The sequence below is a fragment of the Labrus bergylta genome, chromosome 20, assembly GCF_963930695.1.
Source record: "Labrus bergylta chromosome 20, fLabBer1.1, whole genome shotgun sequence".
NCBI lineage: Eukaryota > Metazoa > Chordata > Actinopteri > Labriformes > Labridae > Labrus > Labrus bergylta.
The window spans coordinates 18,023,334-18,042,331 of NC_089214.1; the positions used below are offsets into that span (position 1 = coordinate 18,023,334).

Below are 18,998 nucleotides of genomic sequence, written 5' to 3' on the forward strand. Positions count from 1 at the left end.
CTCAATCCTATTGGTCAGCGGATGATTCGAGACAACCTTTTTGGTGTCTGCCTCGTTCCTATTGGACAATCGCACATGAATTTCCGGTTCGGAAAAGTAAGTTTGCCACTAACTGGGTAAAATATCTGTCGATCATCTCTGTCAGTCGTAAGTAGACCGGCAATGCAAATTGTTCAGCAAATTAATTCCAGGCACATACGATTGTGATACAAATTGTCTTCCCAAGTTTTGCCAGTCAGGGGAAGTATAAATGATTTAAACCCTTGCCACAAAAAGAAGTGCCTCAATGGTACTGCAATAACACATAAGCTTTGTCGTTCAACTGATTTTATTTCTTTTTCTGTATATCAAAGAAAGCATAATGGAGACCAAACACAAAAAGGCAGGTACAAGTGAGGAGGAAAAAAAACGCTTAATCAAAAGTCTAACGATTTATAACAACACTGCCACTATTATAGTTCAATATTCAGAGGAATATCATACTGTTTTTGAGCAGAGAGGTGGCATTTAAAACCATTATTGATCAATAATAATCAAAAACAGTGATGAGTAGTAATGATAAATTGTATAAGTAGTAGTACTATAATAACAAGAGTGATAATCAAAGTGACAATGAAACATACAGGAATAAAAAGCAAATCTCCATAAAAACCTAGCTAGTTTGGACAGTGCAACACCATGTCTGTGTGTGTGCGTGTGTGTGTGTGTGTAATCCCAGTCTTGAAGTTAAAGCACTTCAGTCCTCGCTTTACACACAAGAAACAGTTCTATCAGGAGTACAAATTATTACTCAGGAAAGGACACTGTCACCGTCCTTGTTTCAGAAACCCCACCAAGTGACTCTTTAAATTGTGTAAATGGCTGTGTTCATTTTGAAATGTCTGTAGCTTGTGCAAAAATTGTGGACTAGTGCAAGTGTCAAGCCGTGGGATGTTCTACAGTTTGCATTAACAAACACCTCACCTGCTCTCTGTCGACCTCAAGATTGCTTTTTGGTATTTGAATGACAGAAAGCAAAGGGAGGATAACTTTGGAATATCAGTTATTTTATATATTTCTTTACAAAAGTTCAGGTTTTAGTTTTGCATTTAGTTAAAACTATCAATAGTAACATTAATATACAACTTAAATTGAAGGAATACATCTTTAGTATGTTACGTGTCCTTCAGCACAGCACCATCTTATTAGCTCTCAGTCAACACATTTAATGTTTTCTAATTTGCTGCAAAGATTTGAGTATTCACAAGTCCCTTGAGGATGCTAGTAATACCCAACTTACTCCCTTTTGATGGTTTCCAGATATTAGATCTAATTTCACAGCACATACATTGATTGAACTAGTAACTCTGTATCAAAACTGAAAAAAAAAAAAAAAAAAAAAAAAAAAAGAGGAAAAAGTAGAGAACAGCCAATTTCAAGCTCTGTTCTCTCAGTATTTCAAGAGACTTGGCTGCTGACCTAAATAAAATCTTTTAAACCAGTTTAATTGCTTACATTGTCATTTGTATAAATATTGAATTATATAAGGAATTCTTCAGTTTTCTGTTTTGCACAGTATTCATGAACAAGAAAACTGTAAATGTATTAAATTCATCTGACCCTCTGGGCCAGATGAGGATAAAATTTATTCACCAACATTACTGGTTATCACCTGGGCATTAATTTATAAACCTGGTGGTGTTTCTTTTTAAGGCGCTCATATATCACACACCAACAATAGGCAAAACCACATTTTTTTACCCCTAATAGCTTTGAAGAGTTGCATTTCAAAATGACATATTCACCATCGAAAGAGAAAGTAAAATCCACAGGATCAAAGAAATTTGTTGTAAAAACAAGATAGTTGGTAATTATAGTCCTTGGCCAGGAGAATGCTGACAACAGACAGGATTTGCCATAATCTAAAAAGAATATGACATTCAGTTATTTCCCCCCATGGTGGATATGAAAGCATTTTGGAACAAACTCTTCATTTTAATACCCAGGCCTGCCTCTCGCACATTACGCTCACATCTAAAACATGTCTCATTAGAATAGCAAAAACCAATTTATTTCACGTGATTTATATTAAGGCATCCAACATGCATTAATGTATCTTTTCATAAAAAGACACTTGCATTAGAATGCTTAAAACATTTCAAACTATGTAAAATGTGTCAAAGTGCAGTATGCCAAGACTGTTCCCTCAGCCTCTCTTTTTGCCCTGTGTATTTGGATTGTCATGAAAACTATCAACATGTAAATGGGGACAAGTCAACAGCCCTGTTCTCTATCAAGTACCTTTTCTCATATCCCAAAATAAGTAGACACTACACTCTTCAAATCAAGCTCTTGTAGCAAAGTAAAAAGGTGACAGTCCAGACCAGTTCATCCTCTCCCAACAGTTCAGTCCAGTTTTTTTTTTTTCCAAGCATTTTTCTCCCTAAAAGTGAGTAGGCATGAGAAAACAATTCCACAGGAGCAATCTGGGAGTCATTAATGCAAGTATTTCATGTTATTATCCCAAAAGGTGTTTCCAGGCATACTGTCAAATTGCCACTTCCAAAGAGGAAACACCAATGCGAACAGTTCAAGCATGGCAAGTTAAATGTCGTAACAAATTATAGGAAGTTCAATGAAGTAATATATAACCACAGACTTGGGACCAAAAACGTTTGGATAAAGTGGTGTGAGGATTGAGGGAGACTAGAGATGTGTTCATCACTTTTGAAACGGCAACTCAAAGTGTGATGCAGCATGGAAACAGTCTGCGGTTGTATTAGATACCAGGCGGATCTAGAGCAACGTAGTTCAGTGAAGGTTGAGCAAGAGACAGCGGATGCAGTGGGAGCCAACTTCAAAAACCCAAAACGTTAGTTTTTGAGGATTAGTGCTCAAATTTATTTATTAAAATCTAGGATCCCAAATGGGCCCAAGAATGTCAGTGTGCAGACCCATCCCGATCTGATTCTCTAGCTGCTGGTAGCTTTCGGTGTAGGTGCCTCAATAACCATCTCCCCTATGGAACTAGAACCAGTACTTGACACTGGAGTAGAATGAGAGACCTGTGATCCTTGCACAGCACTGCCAGGTCCACCATTACTCGTTCCATTCTTGTTGACAAGCGTTGAGGGTTGGCCAAAATTTGTTGTTCTCAGGGTTGCCAGATGACGTGAGGAGAAGACATGGGCCCTCGCTGCAGCTCGAGATTCAAATGAGACATTGCAGGCTTCACAGCGGCCTGTCAGGGTCTCCTTTTGCACTGTCTGGCCGGCCACTGGGGAAGCTGGAGTGTCATTAACTGTCAGCTGAACCGGTTTGGGCAGGATGGGCCGATTTGCTTTGAGAGCGTTGTACTGCAGGTAACTTCCTGAACTCATGTCCACCTTCCCACCTGACAGAGGAGACTGGGAATGGTAAGGCAGGGTAGAAAGAACGTTGGGTGGGCAGGACCAGAGAAGTAGAGAGGGAAAAAGTTTAATGACTATCCTTTAATGACAACAATTTGTTACAGATTTGACTGAACGACTAATATTTAAGCTCACTACAGAATTGCCTCATGCACAATTACCCTACGCTTTTTTAGAGTAAAATATTCCTTTAAGGTATTTATTTCTAAAGATTGAAAAATTCTTAAAATTAAGTATTCCTAGAACTCAATTGTTTTACTAATGTGAAGGCAATGCCCCAAACTAGTGAAAAAGCTGACTCATCTGCAATTTTTTTCACATTGCAACAAAATAAACTTTAAGTAAAAACTGGTTAGTCTAGTGTAGTTCACTGTAGTTAAAACCAACTTCCCAACTTAAATACATTTGCAGTCACAAAACTGCAGATACATGCAAAAATCCACAAAATAAATAGCTTCCCCCTCCACCCCCACCTATGTATAAGAAACTTGAACTGTATAACAATTTGTTTTAAATAAATACATTTTATACTTTATATATATATTTTAAAAATATCAATATGTTTGCCAATTTCTTCAAGCAAGATATCCATATAAAAAACAAAAATAAAGCTTCTAATCCTCAGTGAGCTACCATACTGTCAATCTTAATCCTTTTTACAGTAATGTGATTCTGTGCAAAGGTCTTTCAAAAATACTGTGGAGGAAGTCTTTACACCCACTTACAATTTTCTCTTGCTGCAGCCTCCAGCGCTTCTCCTTGGCTCTGGTGTTTTGGAACCAAATCTGAACCACCTTGAGCGGCAGATTGAGCTCATTGCCGATGGCCTCACACTCCATGGCATTAGGGTGGGCACAGGTCTCATAACAGGACTGCAGAATGGACAGCTGTAGGCAGGACAGGTGTGTGCGTGGTCTGCGGCTAGATGAATGGGGAAGAAAGCTGCTTTCAGATGGGCTTGGTTTAGATATGACGGGGGTGGGGGGGATGGCCACTTTGCCAGAGCATGGGGTATTTGGGCTGACTGGCGCAATGCTGGGGGTGGGAGGAGGGGGGATGGTACGAGGAGGTGTGTGTGTGGGGAGAGCCAGTTGTTCTCTTGAAATAGTGTTGATCTTAATTGGGGCTTTGGAGGTCCAGTAGTTGAGCCCATTATGTTTTTGTGTGACCACATTTGAAGCATTTGGCCTATTATTGATGGGTGTTGTGGGCAGTTTGGGCACCATACGGTTGGTGGTCCCTGGTCCAGGACCCATCTCATCTTCATCGTCTCTCTCCTCATCAGTCTTTTCTTCCTCACTCTCCTCTTCTACCTTTCTTTTCTGGGCAGGTCTTGGTGCAATGGGGATTGGGTCCTTGGGTGATGCTAAAAGGACAGGGGCGCTGACTTTTGGTGCAACTTTGACCATAGTGGCATTGCTGGTGGTTTCAAGTTTGGTCTTTGGCACTGCACACGCACTGCTGCTCACAGAAGAGACTGTGGTAGAAGACACAATTTCCTTTGGCTTGATGGGGACTGGGGCTATTTTTTTCAGCGTAGCAGGTTTGCCCAGCTCCTTCACAGGCTCTCTTTCTGTCTTAATGAGTGTGCGCACAATTGGTGTTGTTGTGATGCAACCAGTATTATTTTGAGGTGGCTTGTTCGAGAATATCGGTTTGGAAAGAGGCCAGGTAAACTTAATAAGAGGTTTGCCAACTGCTGCTAGGGTCCCATCACTGATGAATCGGACCTCACCTTTACGTTCTCTTGCCCTCATGTTCTGGAACCAAATCTGAACAACCTTCTTTGGAAGGTGCACCCACTCTGAAATCTGTTCAAACTCATGTTTCCCAGGGTTTGGGTCCTTGAAATAGCAGCCATACAGAATGTCAAGTTGTTCAGCTTGAATGATGGTTCTTGAACGTCGCATATCCCGATACCTTTTTCCTTTTGACTTCCTCTGCTGCTGCTCCTGCTCCCTCTCCTTCTCTCTCTCCTTTTCTCGCTCTCTTTCCAATAGTGTAGCATTCATTTTCTCTGCTGCTCTCATGTAAATACTAGACTTTGTCATGTTGTTGCAGTTAACTAGAGTCATACTGCTGTTAGAGGAGGACATGGCATTAATAGATTCTGGCTTCACCTGGACAACTACCAGACCTTTAGATGTAGGCCTTAGGCCAAGTCCATCAAGCAACTGTCCCTTTTGTGCTGCAATTTTGTCAGCCAGAGAGGATGAGGAGGAAGCATATTTTGAGTTGTTTTTCCCTATACTGAGATCCAGAGCTGACTCACAGTCACCACCATTAGACAAGTAGTGAGAAGTTTGGTTGTTGGAGGAAAAAGACTGCGAAAGAAGAGAACTGGAGAAGCGTGTGATAGTTGGTGGGTTCGAAAAGATCGGTGTCTTGCTCCTATCTCCAACCATTGAAGGAGCAAGCGAGAGGACATAGGGGCTGAGGAACTGGGCAGAAAAGGGAGCAAGGGACAGTGGAAGTGAGTGGATACCAATAGATTGGATCTCAGTGTGGTCCATGGTGTGGGAGAGGGAATTTGGAGGATCTGCTTGGGCCTCCAACTCCAGATCAACATCCGGGTCCTGTCTTTCCTTTTTAACCTCCACCTCATCATGCTCAAACTCCCCCTTCCGCTTTTTCCTCTGGGACCTCTGATCCCCTTCTCCTTCTTCATCTTCATATTCATCCTCTGCATCAGAGAGAAAAACTGTAGTGGAGCGAAGGACCTTTCCTCCAACTGACCCCTTATTACTATGGACCTCCCACTGAGCTTCATCTTTAACTGGGCTTTCAGGACCCTCCCTTGCCGACCCATTCTGACTTTCCTCATCAGACACAATGACAGAGGTATATACCTCGTTTTCTGAGTCGGACGTTAGACAGGAATCTCCCTGACCCTCCCTTCCCAAATATCTATGTCTATGTTTGCCTCGTGTACTGGACAAGTCTATTGCCTGACTACCAGATGCTTCAGCATCATCCTCGCCTTCTGCAATAACCAGTGACCTTTCTTCGTCATCAAAGTCATTGTCAGAACTTTGGGCATGCCTCATAAGTCCTGCCAAACCTTGTAGATTCTCTGTCTCTCTCTGTTTCTGTTTAGCATTTCGGGCCTGGCTCAACCACCTACGTACCTCTTCCTCAGACAACCCAACCTCTCGACCAAGGGCCTCACAGTCCTCATGTGGTGGACTTGCAGCATCAGCCTCACTACGTGATTCAAAGAATGCCCAAAGAACTTCCATCTGGAACTCTGTCAGTGTTGGAAGGTCTATATACATGGATCCCTTTGTATAACAATGGGGTCGGGTTTGTTTGTTGGTTAAGGCATTTGTACTTGGGCTGGATTTTGGGGTTCCAAGAGAGCCACAAGGGCTAGTGCTAGATTGGGATTTTTGAGGAGTAGAATCAGGGCTAAGTGTAAGGTTTAAATGTATTGGACTGAGGCTTGAGTTGCTGGGCACTGATGCAGAAGGCGAGAGGTTCTTATTCCGGAGGCTCCTCTCTGTTTCCACCGGGGAGAGGTTGAGGCAAGCTGCTTTATCACCTTCCAGGTCCAACTGATTAGTTGAAGTTTCACCATCTGTTGTGCTATCCATATGTGCTTTCTGGTCATCATCATTCTCAACCTTTACTTTGCTTTCTTTATTAGGACACTGTGCAAATTCTTTAACCTCATCATCCTTCTCTGTAGTACAGTTCTTCTTGTCCTTGGTCTGATCTGAGACCTTCTCTTCAGCTGTCCCATCCATCTCCTGCGTTTCTTGTTCTTTCTTAGTCTTCATAGTCTCGTTTTGCCCTTCAAGGCAGTGCTGTGTGTTTGTTGGGACTCCTGCAGATGGCCACTGGTTCTGTAAGCTGTTAAGTCTTTGGGTTAGAAGAGCTTGCTGGGCTGTACTGAGACCTACAAATGGCACACACTGGGTAAGGAGCTGGCCTTGCTGGTTTTCTTGATGCTGCTGGGTTTGGGCTTGGAGCCCATTTAAGATCAAGGGCAAGACCATTTGAGGCTGAGGCACAAGCTGAGGCACGGTGGCACCAGGAGCAGCACCGGCCGCAAAGAGGGAAGGAAGGAGGGAGTGTGAGAGGGTGCTTGGACTAGATGTGAGTAGGGTGAGAAATGCTGAAACCGCCTGAGCTGAGGCCACAGGGGAGGTAAGTAGGGAGGGAGCAACTTGGGAAGTTGGGAGCTGCTCTCTGTCTGATGCCGCAGTCACCATCAGTGTCCCAGGAGCAGCACAGTTGGTGGTGTTGACTAACTGGCTAGTTCCACTTCCAGACGTGGTCACTACAGTTGTGGTGCTACCTCCCAGACTTGCAGTGGCTACTGCGTTGTTTGCAGCATTTGCAACAATGCCAGCATTTCTGCTGCGGGACTGGTGCAAGACAGATTTCATATGGCTCTCCAGGGTGATGGCATGATTGTAAGAGACTCGACATACAGCACACTGGTAGGGTTTGTTTGATATATATGGCCGAGACAGGACAGGAACTGAGAGTGCATGAGTCTCATTTTCACTGGCTTGTTTTGAAGAGCCTGTTGTCATCCTCTGAATATGGGCTGCAGAGTTGTAATGCACACTCAAAGCAGTTCTGCTGGAAAACGTTTCTAGGCAAGCATTGCATTTGAACCGGGAGTTATTCTCAGCACCATTTTTACCAACTGACTTTTCACTGGGGTCTGGGATTTCCGTGTTTCCAGTTGCATTTTGCTGTTTGGCTCTTTTAGGTGGATTTCCCTCTTCTTCTGGCCCTAGTTCAGCTTCACCTCCCTCCTGTTCTATTATTCTCTCTTCCTCCATCTCTGTGTCTCCAAGCATCTGGGTAGCGTCTGCACTCTCACCAGATTGGCAGAGGTCTGAAGTGACGTCTTCGGTGTTCTTCAGTTGTGAGGATGCAGCATCTGATGAAATAAATATATGTTTAACTTATTTTGTATTACACTGAGTTCTTACTTATAGCACAAGTATACATTTCCAATCTGAATTTGGAATTTTCCAATCAATTTGATTCCAACTCATTAGCATTTTTCAATCCAAATGCATTTTCCTGATTTCCCTACAAAAATGTAACCATTCTTTCCTTTACAGAGTTTTTCAATGTACTAAGGCACACCATTACTGATTTTTTGGGTCCAAACACTGAAGTCATGTCATAGTCTTCACAATATCATTACATAGATGAATGATTTTAGCCATTTAGTAAGCTAAAGTTAGCCCCACCTCAGTTAACAGCCAAGCCAGCAACTCCACAGAGCATAAAAGACACATTTTAAGTCAAAACTTCTTCATTTCCTGAACTGTTTGATTTGGAGAGTTGTAGACTAACTTGGGTCATCTGAGGATTTTAATCAATGATTCATAGTGGGCATACAAAATATATACACAATATGCACTATTTAAAGAGTTTCAGAAAGTTTCAATACCAAAATACTTTTTAGATGTCAGATATTAAAACACTACGATCTTTGATCATTTTACAGTTGACGTTATAGAATAGGAAATCATCTAGGAGATTTCCTACCAAAATCTGCCACAAGCAAAGTTAGGGAAGGAAGTAAGCAGCGCTGTAAGAAAGAGCAGAATCAGGGAAATAAAATGTAACTTTCTGATTGTTCACCTGGGTTATGTCCTGAAGAACAAATTAACATGCCCACACTCCCCCACTACCCTTCAGGAAGAAGGCAGGTTTTGTGTGAATGCAGCCAGTGCCATGTGTCATCCTGCCTGGTGTATGTGGCCCGTCTGCTCTGCCCTGCCCTCAGTCACACTAAAACAACTTATACAGTCACGACCTGGCAGACATTTCTCATTTCCTGATCCGCAATTACCAACACTTTAAAGAGAGGCTTTGGTGTTCAATTCACATGTAAGAATTATCATGTGGCATCTGTTGCAGACACACACACAGTGCAGGGGAGAGTGACAAAGATGCAACCTCTTATTACATTTTTTATTTCAGTCCTAACCTGGGGATTGATGCCTGTAGGTCACACATAACTCTTCAGCTCAGAAAATAAGATAAGTATACATCTAAGAGTGAGGGAAGATTCCCAACAAAGACAGACACTGCCTTAAACTTGTAGTGGGCCACAAGTGTTGATTCAAAGGGATTATGTGCATTTTTATACAGGTCACATTTTAGGAAAATTCGACTCACTGTCTTTAAGAATAATTAACAGTATTACAAATGTGTAAATATGTGTTAAATCAAATTTTCTGCAAGAGCGCCATGTTTAAATTGGTCTTAAAATAGAAGAAAATCCCTCTATGTTGTTGGCCTCGGACTTTTTCATCATACCTTGGTATTGAAAGAGGCATTTCATATCATTTTATAAAAACCTACCATTAAGTGCAGACATACTAAAAACAGATGGCTTTATTTCCTAAAAAAAATATGATACAGATTTAATTCTTGTGATCTAAACCAATATGGAAGCATTTGTCACACTTACCTGCAAACTTGGGTGCATACTTTTCTTCTCCTCCCTTGGTGGCCTGTTTCAGAACAGCCTGTTAAAAAGAAAATGAAAAGAAAATGTCAAAGAAATTCCCGAAGCAAACTGAACTTTTGGATGAGCTAAATACTTTGTTGATTTTGAGTAGCTCAACATTTGGGCGTGACAGCGATGTGTGGTGATAGAACACAAAAAGCCACCCTGGCAGGCCTTTAATTTGCAAATTATCCTTAAGGCATAAATTTAGCCGCCTTTGATCAATTTACCCTATATCATTACACTTTAAATACTAAACTGCACAGACCCGTTAATAACAGTGTGCTTACTGAGGCATTTATTTTATATTTATTTTTTTGTCCAATTATCAAATTCTTTCTGCAAGACACATTTGGTAACTTGTTCATCTCAACAATTAAAAACATAGATACATATGAAAACATAATGAAAACTTTAATCATGTCTGCAACAGTGAATTCCCACAATTGTCATGAGAGACTGAAACCCTAATCCTCAACAGTCACAACTTAAAAGTCTATGTTGGTGTATTAAATAATTACTTGGTCATTTTAATATTAATATATATTTCCCTGAATTTAAAGGAGCAATCTCTTCCAATGAATATTACTTTGTAAATATGAGGCTCTTTGGATAAGAACCGTATTCAGACATGTAAATGACCATTACTGTCTGGTTAAAAGTCCCATTCTTTTCTAAACAGGAACTGAATAAACACCCAAAATACCTATTTCAATAGGCACTTAATCTGATAACTATTATCAGAAGAGATCCTTCCTCATAAATACAACACAGTGTAGTCATAGTAACATAAACAAAATATAATGCAGTCTTACAGAAGTGTATTCAATTTTTTTTTAGACTTGCATGTTTTAATTTTCTTTTCTTTTTTATTGCTTTAAGTGTTTGTGAAAGTCAGTTTCTGTCACTCACAGTTTCTCTTTGCTAATCACCTCCTGGTGATCTGGCTTAAACTGTTAAAAGGCCTTGATCTCGCTTTCCGCCAAAAAGAAGTTGATAAAAATCAGTTTAAACAGCAACAAGAAACGTTAAGAACTGTTTGACTGTTTTCACTGCAGAGCTACAGCACTGCAAGATATTCAACATTTTGCTCACAACTGTAAGAAAAAGCAGGCTTCAAGTGGAGTCGGTAAGCTTCACATAATTAATGTAATTTAAGAGGGCATAGCCTTTGTGATAGAAAAACTTGTGAAGAATCAGTGTCTTCAGAACATAGAATATGACATTGGAAACCTTATGATATATATATTTTGGTTAAACTTACAATGTCCAGCAGTCTGTCAACACAGGATTGAAGCACACTGTGTTGCTCAGTGAGATGAAGAGACAGGGAAGATCTGTCAATTTGTCCTTTTTGGCACAGGGGGCACAGCCACTCGGCCTCCCGATTGCTTTCACTGCCTACTGTCTCTCCAGACTCCTCCTAACAAAACAAAGGGTGGTTGTTAGAGAATCCATCTTGTTATGGAATCGTCATAAATAATTACACTAAGAATGCCAAAGAAAATATTAAGAAATTAAAATGAGATGAAATTGAGTTATTTCTTCTATCCAAGATCCAAAGTAAACAGGATATGTGTATCTTGGTTATGCACCTGAGCTACAGTGAACAAAACTTATCACTGACTGAAATAATTGAACCGAAAGCGTGCTTCCAGGGTCTGTTTATTCTCACCCACTTTGGCAGGTCACTAAAACATTTCTATTGCATGTTTGTTGTCTGCAAACTTTAGAAATCTATGCAGAACACTTTAGAACTGTAGACACTGGGTCAGACCAAAACCAACTTGTAAATGGCTTCTTAACAACACTTTTGTCTAACAGTCACAGCCAATATAAACCCGATATTAGGCCGGCTGCAGGTGCTTCTATAATTACCTACTTATAACCATACCCTTAAACAGGCAGATTTAGTTTATGACAGAACTCTAAGATCATGAACTGATTACTCTTGGGTGTTTAAGGACGAACGACATGTGTGGGGACATTCCCAATATGTTGTCTGGTATGTCAGAATCATATTACACATTAACACAAATTTTAAATAAGGACTGTTGTGAAGAAGTGTTTACATGCATAACACTTTAGGTTTGATTTGAATTTCACAGTTGCACACAACACCTTTTTGAATTCAATCCAATGTTCAGCAAAACAATAATATTACATGTAGAATAGAATAGAATAGAATAAAATAGAATTACTTTAATGATCCCAAACTGGGAAATTGTGGCGTTACAGCAGCAGGTTATCCAAACACACAATATTAGCAAATCTAAAACACACTATAATATTAACTACAAAGTAAATAAGCACTAAAAATATCAAAACTAAGAATGGGAATATATACAAACAGGATTGGATTTAGCATTACTAGTCTTAAATATGAAGATTAAATGTAAATGTGCAAAAACAGAGCTGTAAATGGACAGTATTGACATAGGGAGATGTGCAATCAGTGATACTATAAGTTAAAGTGCAGGAGTGTAGACATGTTATCAGCAGAGACTATTCAATAGGCGAGTAGACAGACAAATGTACACATACATTGTAATAAATGCAGGATATTCTCACGCAGTACTCAGACTAGATCATATTTGATACGTGCATTGCTTGACAAATCAGCAAATTGTCTACGAAATAACTCATGTGGTCATGACACAAAATATGATCATTCTGCATTCACACGACGGGCTTGTCAAATTGCTTTGGCTCCCGTTTACTCAAAAAGGGAAATCAAAATAAGGCAGCCAGTAAGGTTTTTCCACACAGCTACATGCATTCATAACGAAGACAGTAATTCATGTCCATGAGGAGAAATACCAACACAGCTACAGTCCCTACTTCCTCGTCATGCCAATTAGCAAGCTAGGAGAGATATCTATGACTAGATAATATTTCGACAAGTCTGTAACTGCAGAGTGTACCGTGTCACGACATTTATAAGTACACGGCAAGATAAAAGTACACCGACGTCTATACCTGTAATCAGCTAATTAACTCACAGTCTAATTAGCTGTGCCGAGCCGAGGTGAATCAATTAGCTAGCAGGCTAGTTTGAGATGCCCCCCCTGCAAACGTCGCATTACAGTCATGTTTCTGGAAACAATGATTAAGCTGGTAGTTTACTGAAAATAATCCTGCAGTGGTCGGCAGCCACTTCTTCTTCGAAACTGGAAAAAGCCAGGACAAGCGTCAGCATAATCACAGTGGCGGCTGAACGGTCCCTAAATTAAAAAACAAAAAAAACAAAAAAATGGGTTGAGCTAATAACACACTTTGCTAGCTTAGCCTGTTAGCTGGCAGAGATAATTAAACGCTCCTCAAACTAGTCTCCACTCCCTGCAAACTCTGCCAGGTCCAGGTGGGAACTGCAGCGTCAAATACGCGTAACACACCCGACGAGAGTTGATCCGAAGATAAGACAACACAAATCCCGACGCTTTAGGGTAAAAAACCTCGGCCTCGAGTGTTTTCCTCACCCCTCTGATTGTGGGCTGCAAACCGGGCATGTAGTGTTGCACCGCCCGCCGCCTGCTGCTCAACAGCGCAAATTGAGGCCTAGCCGGACTAAAGCCATTTAATTAATGAACGTGGGGCTCCGTTTACAGATGTGTTAGAAAACACTCTGCACCCCCTCCTCCCCTCGCCGCCCCAGCACACCGCATTTTGACAAGTCCGACTGCTTAAATCCACATGTTAAAGACTGCCGCTACAACACATTTTTTTTTAAACTATCATTATAACAGCTTTAAGTCGTAATTGGCGAAAGAATTAAAAGCTTTAAAGCGACTTGAAAGCGGAGTACGTGCGCCGAGGTCGCCTCGACGATGGGGGGTGGTGTGAAGGAGAGCAGGCGAGAAGCAGAAAAAAGTTTTGGGATTTTAATGTTGGATTTGTACGATCGGATCGGTATTGGGCACAATCCGTCGTTTACTCGATCTTTTTTTTAGTCACAGGCCACTCTCGTCGCTCAAACCAGCACAATTAAGCGATCGCGGATGACGTTTAATTAAGTTCAGAGCAATTAGCTAATGCGTTTTTACCTGCATGGTCGCCGCTCCAGCACGCACACACACACACGGTTCCTCAGTGGATCCTCAGAAGTGAAAAGTTTTCTTGCCTGCCCTCCCTCTCTCTCTCTCTCTCCCTCTCTCTCTCTCTCTCTCTCTATGCCTCTCTCTCTCTCTCTCCCCTGTTCTCCCCCTCCCTTCATTCGCCCTATCCCTCTCTCCTTCCCCTCTTCCCTCTAGTAAACAGACCACAGCTCCCCCCAAGGCTGATTGCTGACATTCAGAAGGGACAAACACGGCTATCAAATCCCTTATGTAACCCTGCTGATATTAGACATTATTCATATACGAGACGCCCCTTACTTATTAGGAAATAATAATTTGACGCGTTAAAATTATTATTTATATTTGTATTCCTAAAAAAAAAGTGTTCTAGATTTACGTGAAGTCCCCTTTGACTTGAACGCCTCACCGGTGCTACATTAAAGGTGAATAAAAAAAAAAAACGAGTCCGTCAACTTGATATGTCAAAAAAAGAGTTAATTAAAGGTGAATAACAGAGACGTGAGCACCGTGGCTGCACGGTTCATGACATGTTTCAATCAGAGGATAGGTGTGGTGCGCATCAACAGTCGAGTGTGTGGAATAAATATTTATGAGGCAGAGGAGATTAAAACTGCACCATCTGTATGCCTCTGCGTTACTGGGACAGGAAGTGAGGTTCCTGAACACACAAATAGGTGTCTCCGATTGCGCCTGTGCAAAAAAAAAAACTTAGCTTTAAATGACGACCAGTAGGACTTAACATAGAAGTACTTTTTTTTTTTTTTGTGAAGCCGAATCATTTGGATTAAACGACCTGACTTTTTGGAGGTTTGTGAGAGGACTGCTCTTTTCGTAAATTCCGATTTTGCAAGCTCTGTGCCGCAGTTATTAAGGGCATTTAAATCTTAATCTTCATGTCTGCAGCAGCAGCAGTAGATTTGGCTAGATGATTTCCAGCTTGATATAATAAAAGAGGAAGGGTGTGATGTTCACTTTGCAGTTTGGTGCAGTTAAGTTTCGTGGAAATTATTAACAAAAAGAAAAGGTACAAAAATAACCTATAGGCTTTGGTGAGAGGAGTTGACACATTGTATTAAGGAATACGTAAATGTATTTGTTGTAACACAATACAAAGTTCATAAGATATTACCCTAAAACTGTTAGGGCTGCTCGATTATGGCAAACATCATGATCACGATTATGTTGGATTGACACTGAGATCACGATTATTATACACGATTTCGCATTGATTGAATGAGCATCACATGCATTTATAAAACTTAAACACTCTTAACACTTTAAAATTCTGAACACTTTCTGAAAACATTTCTTAGATTAAAATAAATAACGTGTAAATATATGATAATAATAATTGATGGATTAATGGATAACTTCAAATCAATTGACCCTGTTTTGGATTTAGAGGTGATTTACTGTTGTGGCCAAAATATAACAACCAATGTTTTAAAACATTTACCACACATGACAAAACAAGCGCACAATGCAGCACAATAATCATTTAATCCTGAGTATCTTGTTTTTATGATTGTGTGAAGCCCAAAACAGTGTTTGAAAACTGAAACTCGATTAACCGCCCAGCCCTACAAACTGTTAGGATTTATGTCATTCTTAATGCATGTCACAGTGAACTGATTTTAAAATCTTCATTTTTGTGTTGATCTTATTATGTCATTTCAGATGAGTGTGGAAGTGGAAAGAAAGTTTCTGTGCAATGCTGACATTCTGAAAACACTGGAAGAGACTGAGGGTATGTGTTTGACTTTTCCACACGTGTAAATTTAGAATTTAGTAATTTAACTGAAACTGTGATCCAAGTCAACACTGCAGTGGCCTGCTCTGAAATTACTTTATAATAACCAATTTTGTTCATCATTTCTCTTATGACCCTCTTCTCTGACTCAGTAACATGTGTTGGCCAGCACCAGTTTAAGGACCAGTACTTTGACAGCCCCAACTTTGACCTGACTTTGAAAGACATGTGGCTGCGTAAACGTAAAGAATGCTGGGAACTCAAGAGCCCGACAGCAGAGGAGACAAGTGGAGAACAATCCAAATCAGCAGCCCTGTGTACTCGCTACAAGGAGATAACCAATCTGCCTGAAATTCAACTGCGAGTCAAAGAGGTCTTAAAAGATGTTTGTGAAGACACAGAGAAATCCTCTTCAATGGAGAACGAGTCTTGGCATAGCAAAATGAATCTGGCGTGCTTTGCAGAGTTTACAACGGTGCGCCGGTCGTTCATTTTAGAGGACGGAGTGCGCATAGATCTTGACCAGGCTGACTTTGGCTACCATGTGGGAGAAATAGAGGTCCTCGTTCCAGAGGAAGGGGATGTGCAGTCTGCCCTGGAGAAGATTGAAAGAACAGCTAGAAAGCTTGGTGAGTTAAAAAGCTGTCAAACCTTTCATCAATTAGACATTTTACGTGTGATTAATAATATTCATGAAACTGATTACAAATGTGCCATTTATTGACCTTCTTTCCTCGAATGTCATATGTAAATCTTCTTCTTCTTCCTCACAGGTCTGGCTGGAGATCAGCGAGTCGAGGGGAAAATGAGTGTTTACCTCAAGAGAAATAATCCGGAGCATTATGCAAAACTACTGAGAGCACACGTTTTGTGAGAGGTATTTTAAATGATGTTTAAAAAAAAAAAAAAAATAGTAGACGGATATTTCTAAGACATGTTTAATATTTGTAAAACTCAGCTCTGATCACTCCACAGTCCCTTGACTTTTAAACTACAGGTTGCTCAATTGTGGTTGGTGTTACAACCTTAAGTGACATTTCTTTCTTTTTTTAGATTTATTTTGGGGCATTTTGGGTCTTATTGTTGGGATAGGACAGTGGATAGAGCCAGGGAGAGAGAGAGAGAGAGAGAGAGAGAGGGGGGGGGGGGGGGGGGGATGACATGCAGGAAAGAAGCTACAGGTCGGATTCGAGGCTGGGCCGCGCCCGCTTGGAGGACTGCACCTCGCCTCAAACTTTCTTTAACTTATGTAGCATACGCACCAGTTATGTTTGAGTCTGGCTGTATTATAGAGAGTATGACATGAACTGTGAATACTGGGAACACATGAACTGTGAATACTGGGAACACATGGAATTGCATACTGTTGATTCAACATTCATGATACTGTGTTGTCCGTGATAAAACATTTAAACACTCCCAGTTCAAGAGTAGGCGACACTGTGTTTCACTCCACCCACTGGGTATTAACCTATCTAATCTAGCTACTGTTGTTGTTGTTGTTGTTGTTGTTGTTGTTGTTGTTGTTAAAGGTGTTCCATAGTCTGACTATAAGGTGAATTTGAGGCTTTGTACTATATTTCTTTCTGATTTTATTTAATTATTAAATCTGTGTTTTACATTTGGGTTTACAAAACAGGATTTGTTGGGCAAAGCACCTTATTGCTGCATCAATTTGAAGCTGTGAAATACATGACAAAATCAGTTATTAAAACAATGCAACATCTTGTTCGTAAAAAAGTCTCTCTCTCTCTCTCTCTCTCTCTCTCTCTCTCTCTCTCTCTCTCTTCAGTCTTAAATGTTACCACTAAACTGACTACAACAGTGTCTGCATGATTATGAAAGTCTCATGAATATTGCCCTACAAGGACACACTTCACCATTTGCCCTACAGAAGAACAGCCGAAAAAGAAAAAACATTCTTGATTCTACAAGAGATGTGTTGTGTAAAAAAACATCTAGTAAAACAATAAGATGTTAAAGTGAAACTTCTCTTCAACATACAGATGTTTTTAGTTCGTGACATCACTTTAGAGCAGTGTTTTTATCTGATCATTTGTAGAAATAGACAAGCTGCTGCACTAAATGACTCTTCTTTTTTTGCAGCATGCTCATTTTAAGCCAGAAACATTAAATTGTAATTAGTATGCAGACACTGCAGGATTTAGTCTTCTCAGCAACATGCAGCACAAATTCTCTGTAAAAGAAAATCCTGCAGTACTTTGGTGTTCACATTACTTGATTCCTCCATAAAACCACAATGAGTTACCACAGTCACACATTGATTGCCATCTTCAGTTTAAGGCTATGCAGTTTGCTCTCTCAGTAAGAGGTTTGTGAGAGGTTCAAATTAGCCCTCCTTCGGATTGTTCTGCAGGTCTTTACCAACACAGGCACCTGTTAAGCTTTGTCTGGACACCTGTGATCCACACACACAACATATAATCTATACAGTGTAAAATAACATTCTACAATATGCATATGCAGAGAGAAATGATCATAATATAACCCTGTGTATCAGGGCTCACTGCTCATGTATATCAGTTTTCATAATGATAAGGTCTAGGAAGGATATAAACACAGGAGCCTAACCTCCTGTATGACACTACCAGACTGCATCTGTTCGTTAAACTTAATAATAAACTAATCTTCATCAGAGAAGTTGTGGTTCAGTTATAATTACAAGTAATAATCACATATGAATGAATACAGCTGTGAAAATAAGACTTTTAACATTTCTGCTTTATTTTTGGTATACACTATTTAGATGACAAAACAAGTATAATTTTGAAGGTTATAAGGTGCAGCTGTATTATGACTCACACTTTATAAACCATTTAGGCCTATGGGCAATTGATTTAGGATTTAGGATGGCATTTAGGAAAGTATTGACCTAAATATGTGTTACAAGTGTACAATGAGATTTTTATTGTTGATGATTTTGATCTGACTCAAGTTAATGTAATGTTTCAGGGTTCTGCGTGTAATGCTGGATATATATAGTTTTTGGTAATAAGAAAAAATATTAAGTTGCGCGTTTACGCATGACGTAAAAGCCAACGCGTTTCCACTTCCCTCTTGTCAAATGTCCACGCCTCTTCTGCATACAGTATGCACACAGCTCGTCTCAAAACATTTAGTGAACAAAGAAAAGTACTGCATTAAAAGTACTATCATTTTAACCAATACTCACACAGACAGAAACATAAATAAAGTTGCTTTCCTTTTCCTAGTGGGACCAAACTGCGCCCCATCACAACAAACCAGTTTGCTGCGTGAGGCTTCAGTATCGACTT

At 40.3% G+C, this 18,998-nt stretch overlaps 2 protein-coding genes across 4 annotated transcripts; one reads left to right on the plus strand and one right to left on the minus strand.

Annotated features, from left to right (window-relative positions):
• Positions 1–310: 310 nt before the first annotated feature.
• zfhx2 (zinc finger homeobox 2) lies at positions 311–14,076 on the minus strand. Of its 2 annotated transcripts, none has more exons than XM_020638559.3 (5): positions 13,920–14,076; positions 11,141–11,299; positions 9,838–9,895; positions 4,115–8,286; positions 311–3,386 (listed from the first exon to the last, which is right to left on the minus strand). In XM_020638559.3, the coding sequence occupies exons 1-5, from the start codon at positions 13,923–13,925 to the stop codon at positions 2,952–2,954; spliced, it is 4,830 nt and encodes a 1,609-aa protein (XP_020494215.2). In that variant the 5' UTR covers positions 13,926–14,076; the 3' UTR covers positions 311–2,951. The 2 variants fall into 2 exon arrangements, with proteins under 2 accessions (XP_020494215.2, XP_020494214.2); XM_020638558.3 differs by lacking the exon at positions 13,920–14,076 and adding an exon at positions 13,356–13,474.
• A 523-nt stretch (positions 14,077–14,599) lies between these two features.
• Positions 14,600–17,429, plus strand: thtpa (thiamine triphosphatase). 2 transcript variants are annotated; one of them, XM_020638612.3, is made up of 4 exons: positions 14,600–14,759; positions 15,630–15,699; positions 15,855–16,331; positions 16,476–17,429. In XM_020638612.3, the coding sequence occupies exons 2-4, from the start codon at positions 15,630–15,632 to the stop codon at positions 16,574–16,576; spliced, it is 648 nt and encodes a 215-aa protein (XP_020494268.1). In that variant the 5' UTR covers positions 14,600–14,759; the 3' UTR covers positions 16,577–17,429. The 2 variants fall into 2 exon arrangements, with proteins under 2 accessions (XP_020494268.1, XP_020494267.1); XM_020638611.3 differs by lacking the exon at positions 14,600–14,759 and having other exon boundaries at positions 15,618–15,699.
• The last annotated feature ends 1,569 nt before the right edge of the window (positions 17,430–18,998 follow it).

Excerpts from the sequence above, each read along its gene's own strand:
- thtpa (XM_020638611.3), top strand. The coding sequence starts at position 15,618 with ATGTCATTTCAGATGAGTGTGGAAGTGGAAAGAAAGTTTCTGTGCAAT. Across the intron at positions 15,700-15,854 it reads AACACTGGAAGAGACTGAGG|TAACATGTGTTGGCCAGCAC; the intron begins GTATGTGTTTGA and ends TCTCTGACTCAG. Across the intron at positions 16,332-16,475 it reads AAGAACAGCTAGAAAGCTTG|GTCTGGCTGGAGATCAGCGA; the intron begins GTGAGTTAAAAA and ends TCTTCCTCACAG.
- zfhx2 (XM_020638558.3), bottom strand. The coding sequence starts at position 13,385 with ATGCCCGGTTTGCAGCCCACAATCAGAGGG. Across the intron at positions 11,300-13,355 it reads TGCAGCCCACAATCAGAGGG|GAGGAGTCTGGAGAGACAGT; the intron begins GTGAGGAAAACA and ends TTGTTTTGTTAG. Across the intron at positions 3,387-4,114 it reads GGCTGCAGCAAGAGAAAATT|TCTCCTCTGTCAGGTGGGAA; the intron begins GTAAGTGGGTGT and ends TACCATTCCCAG.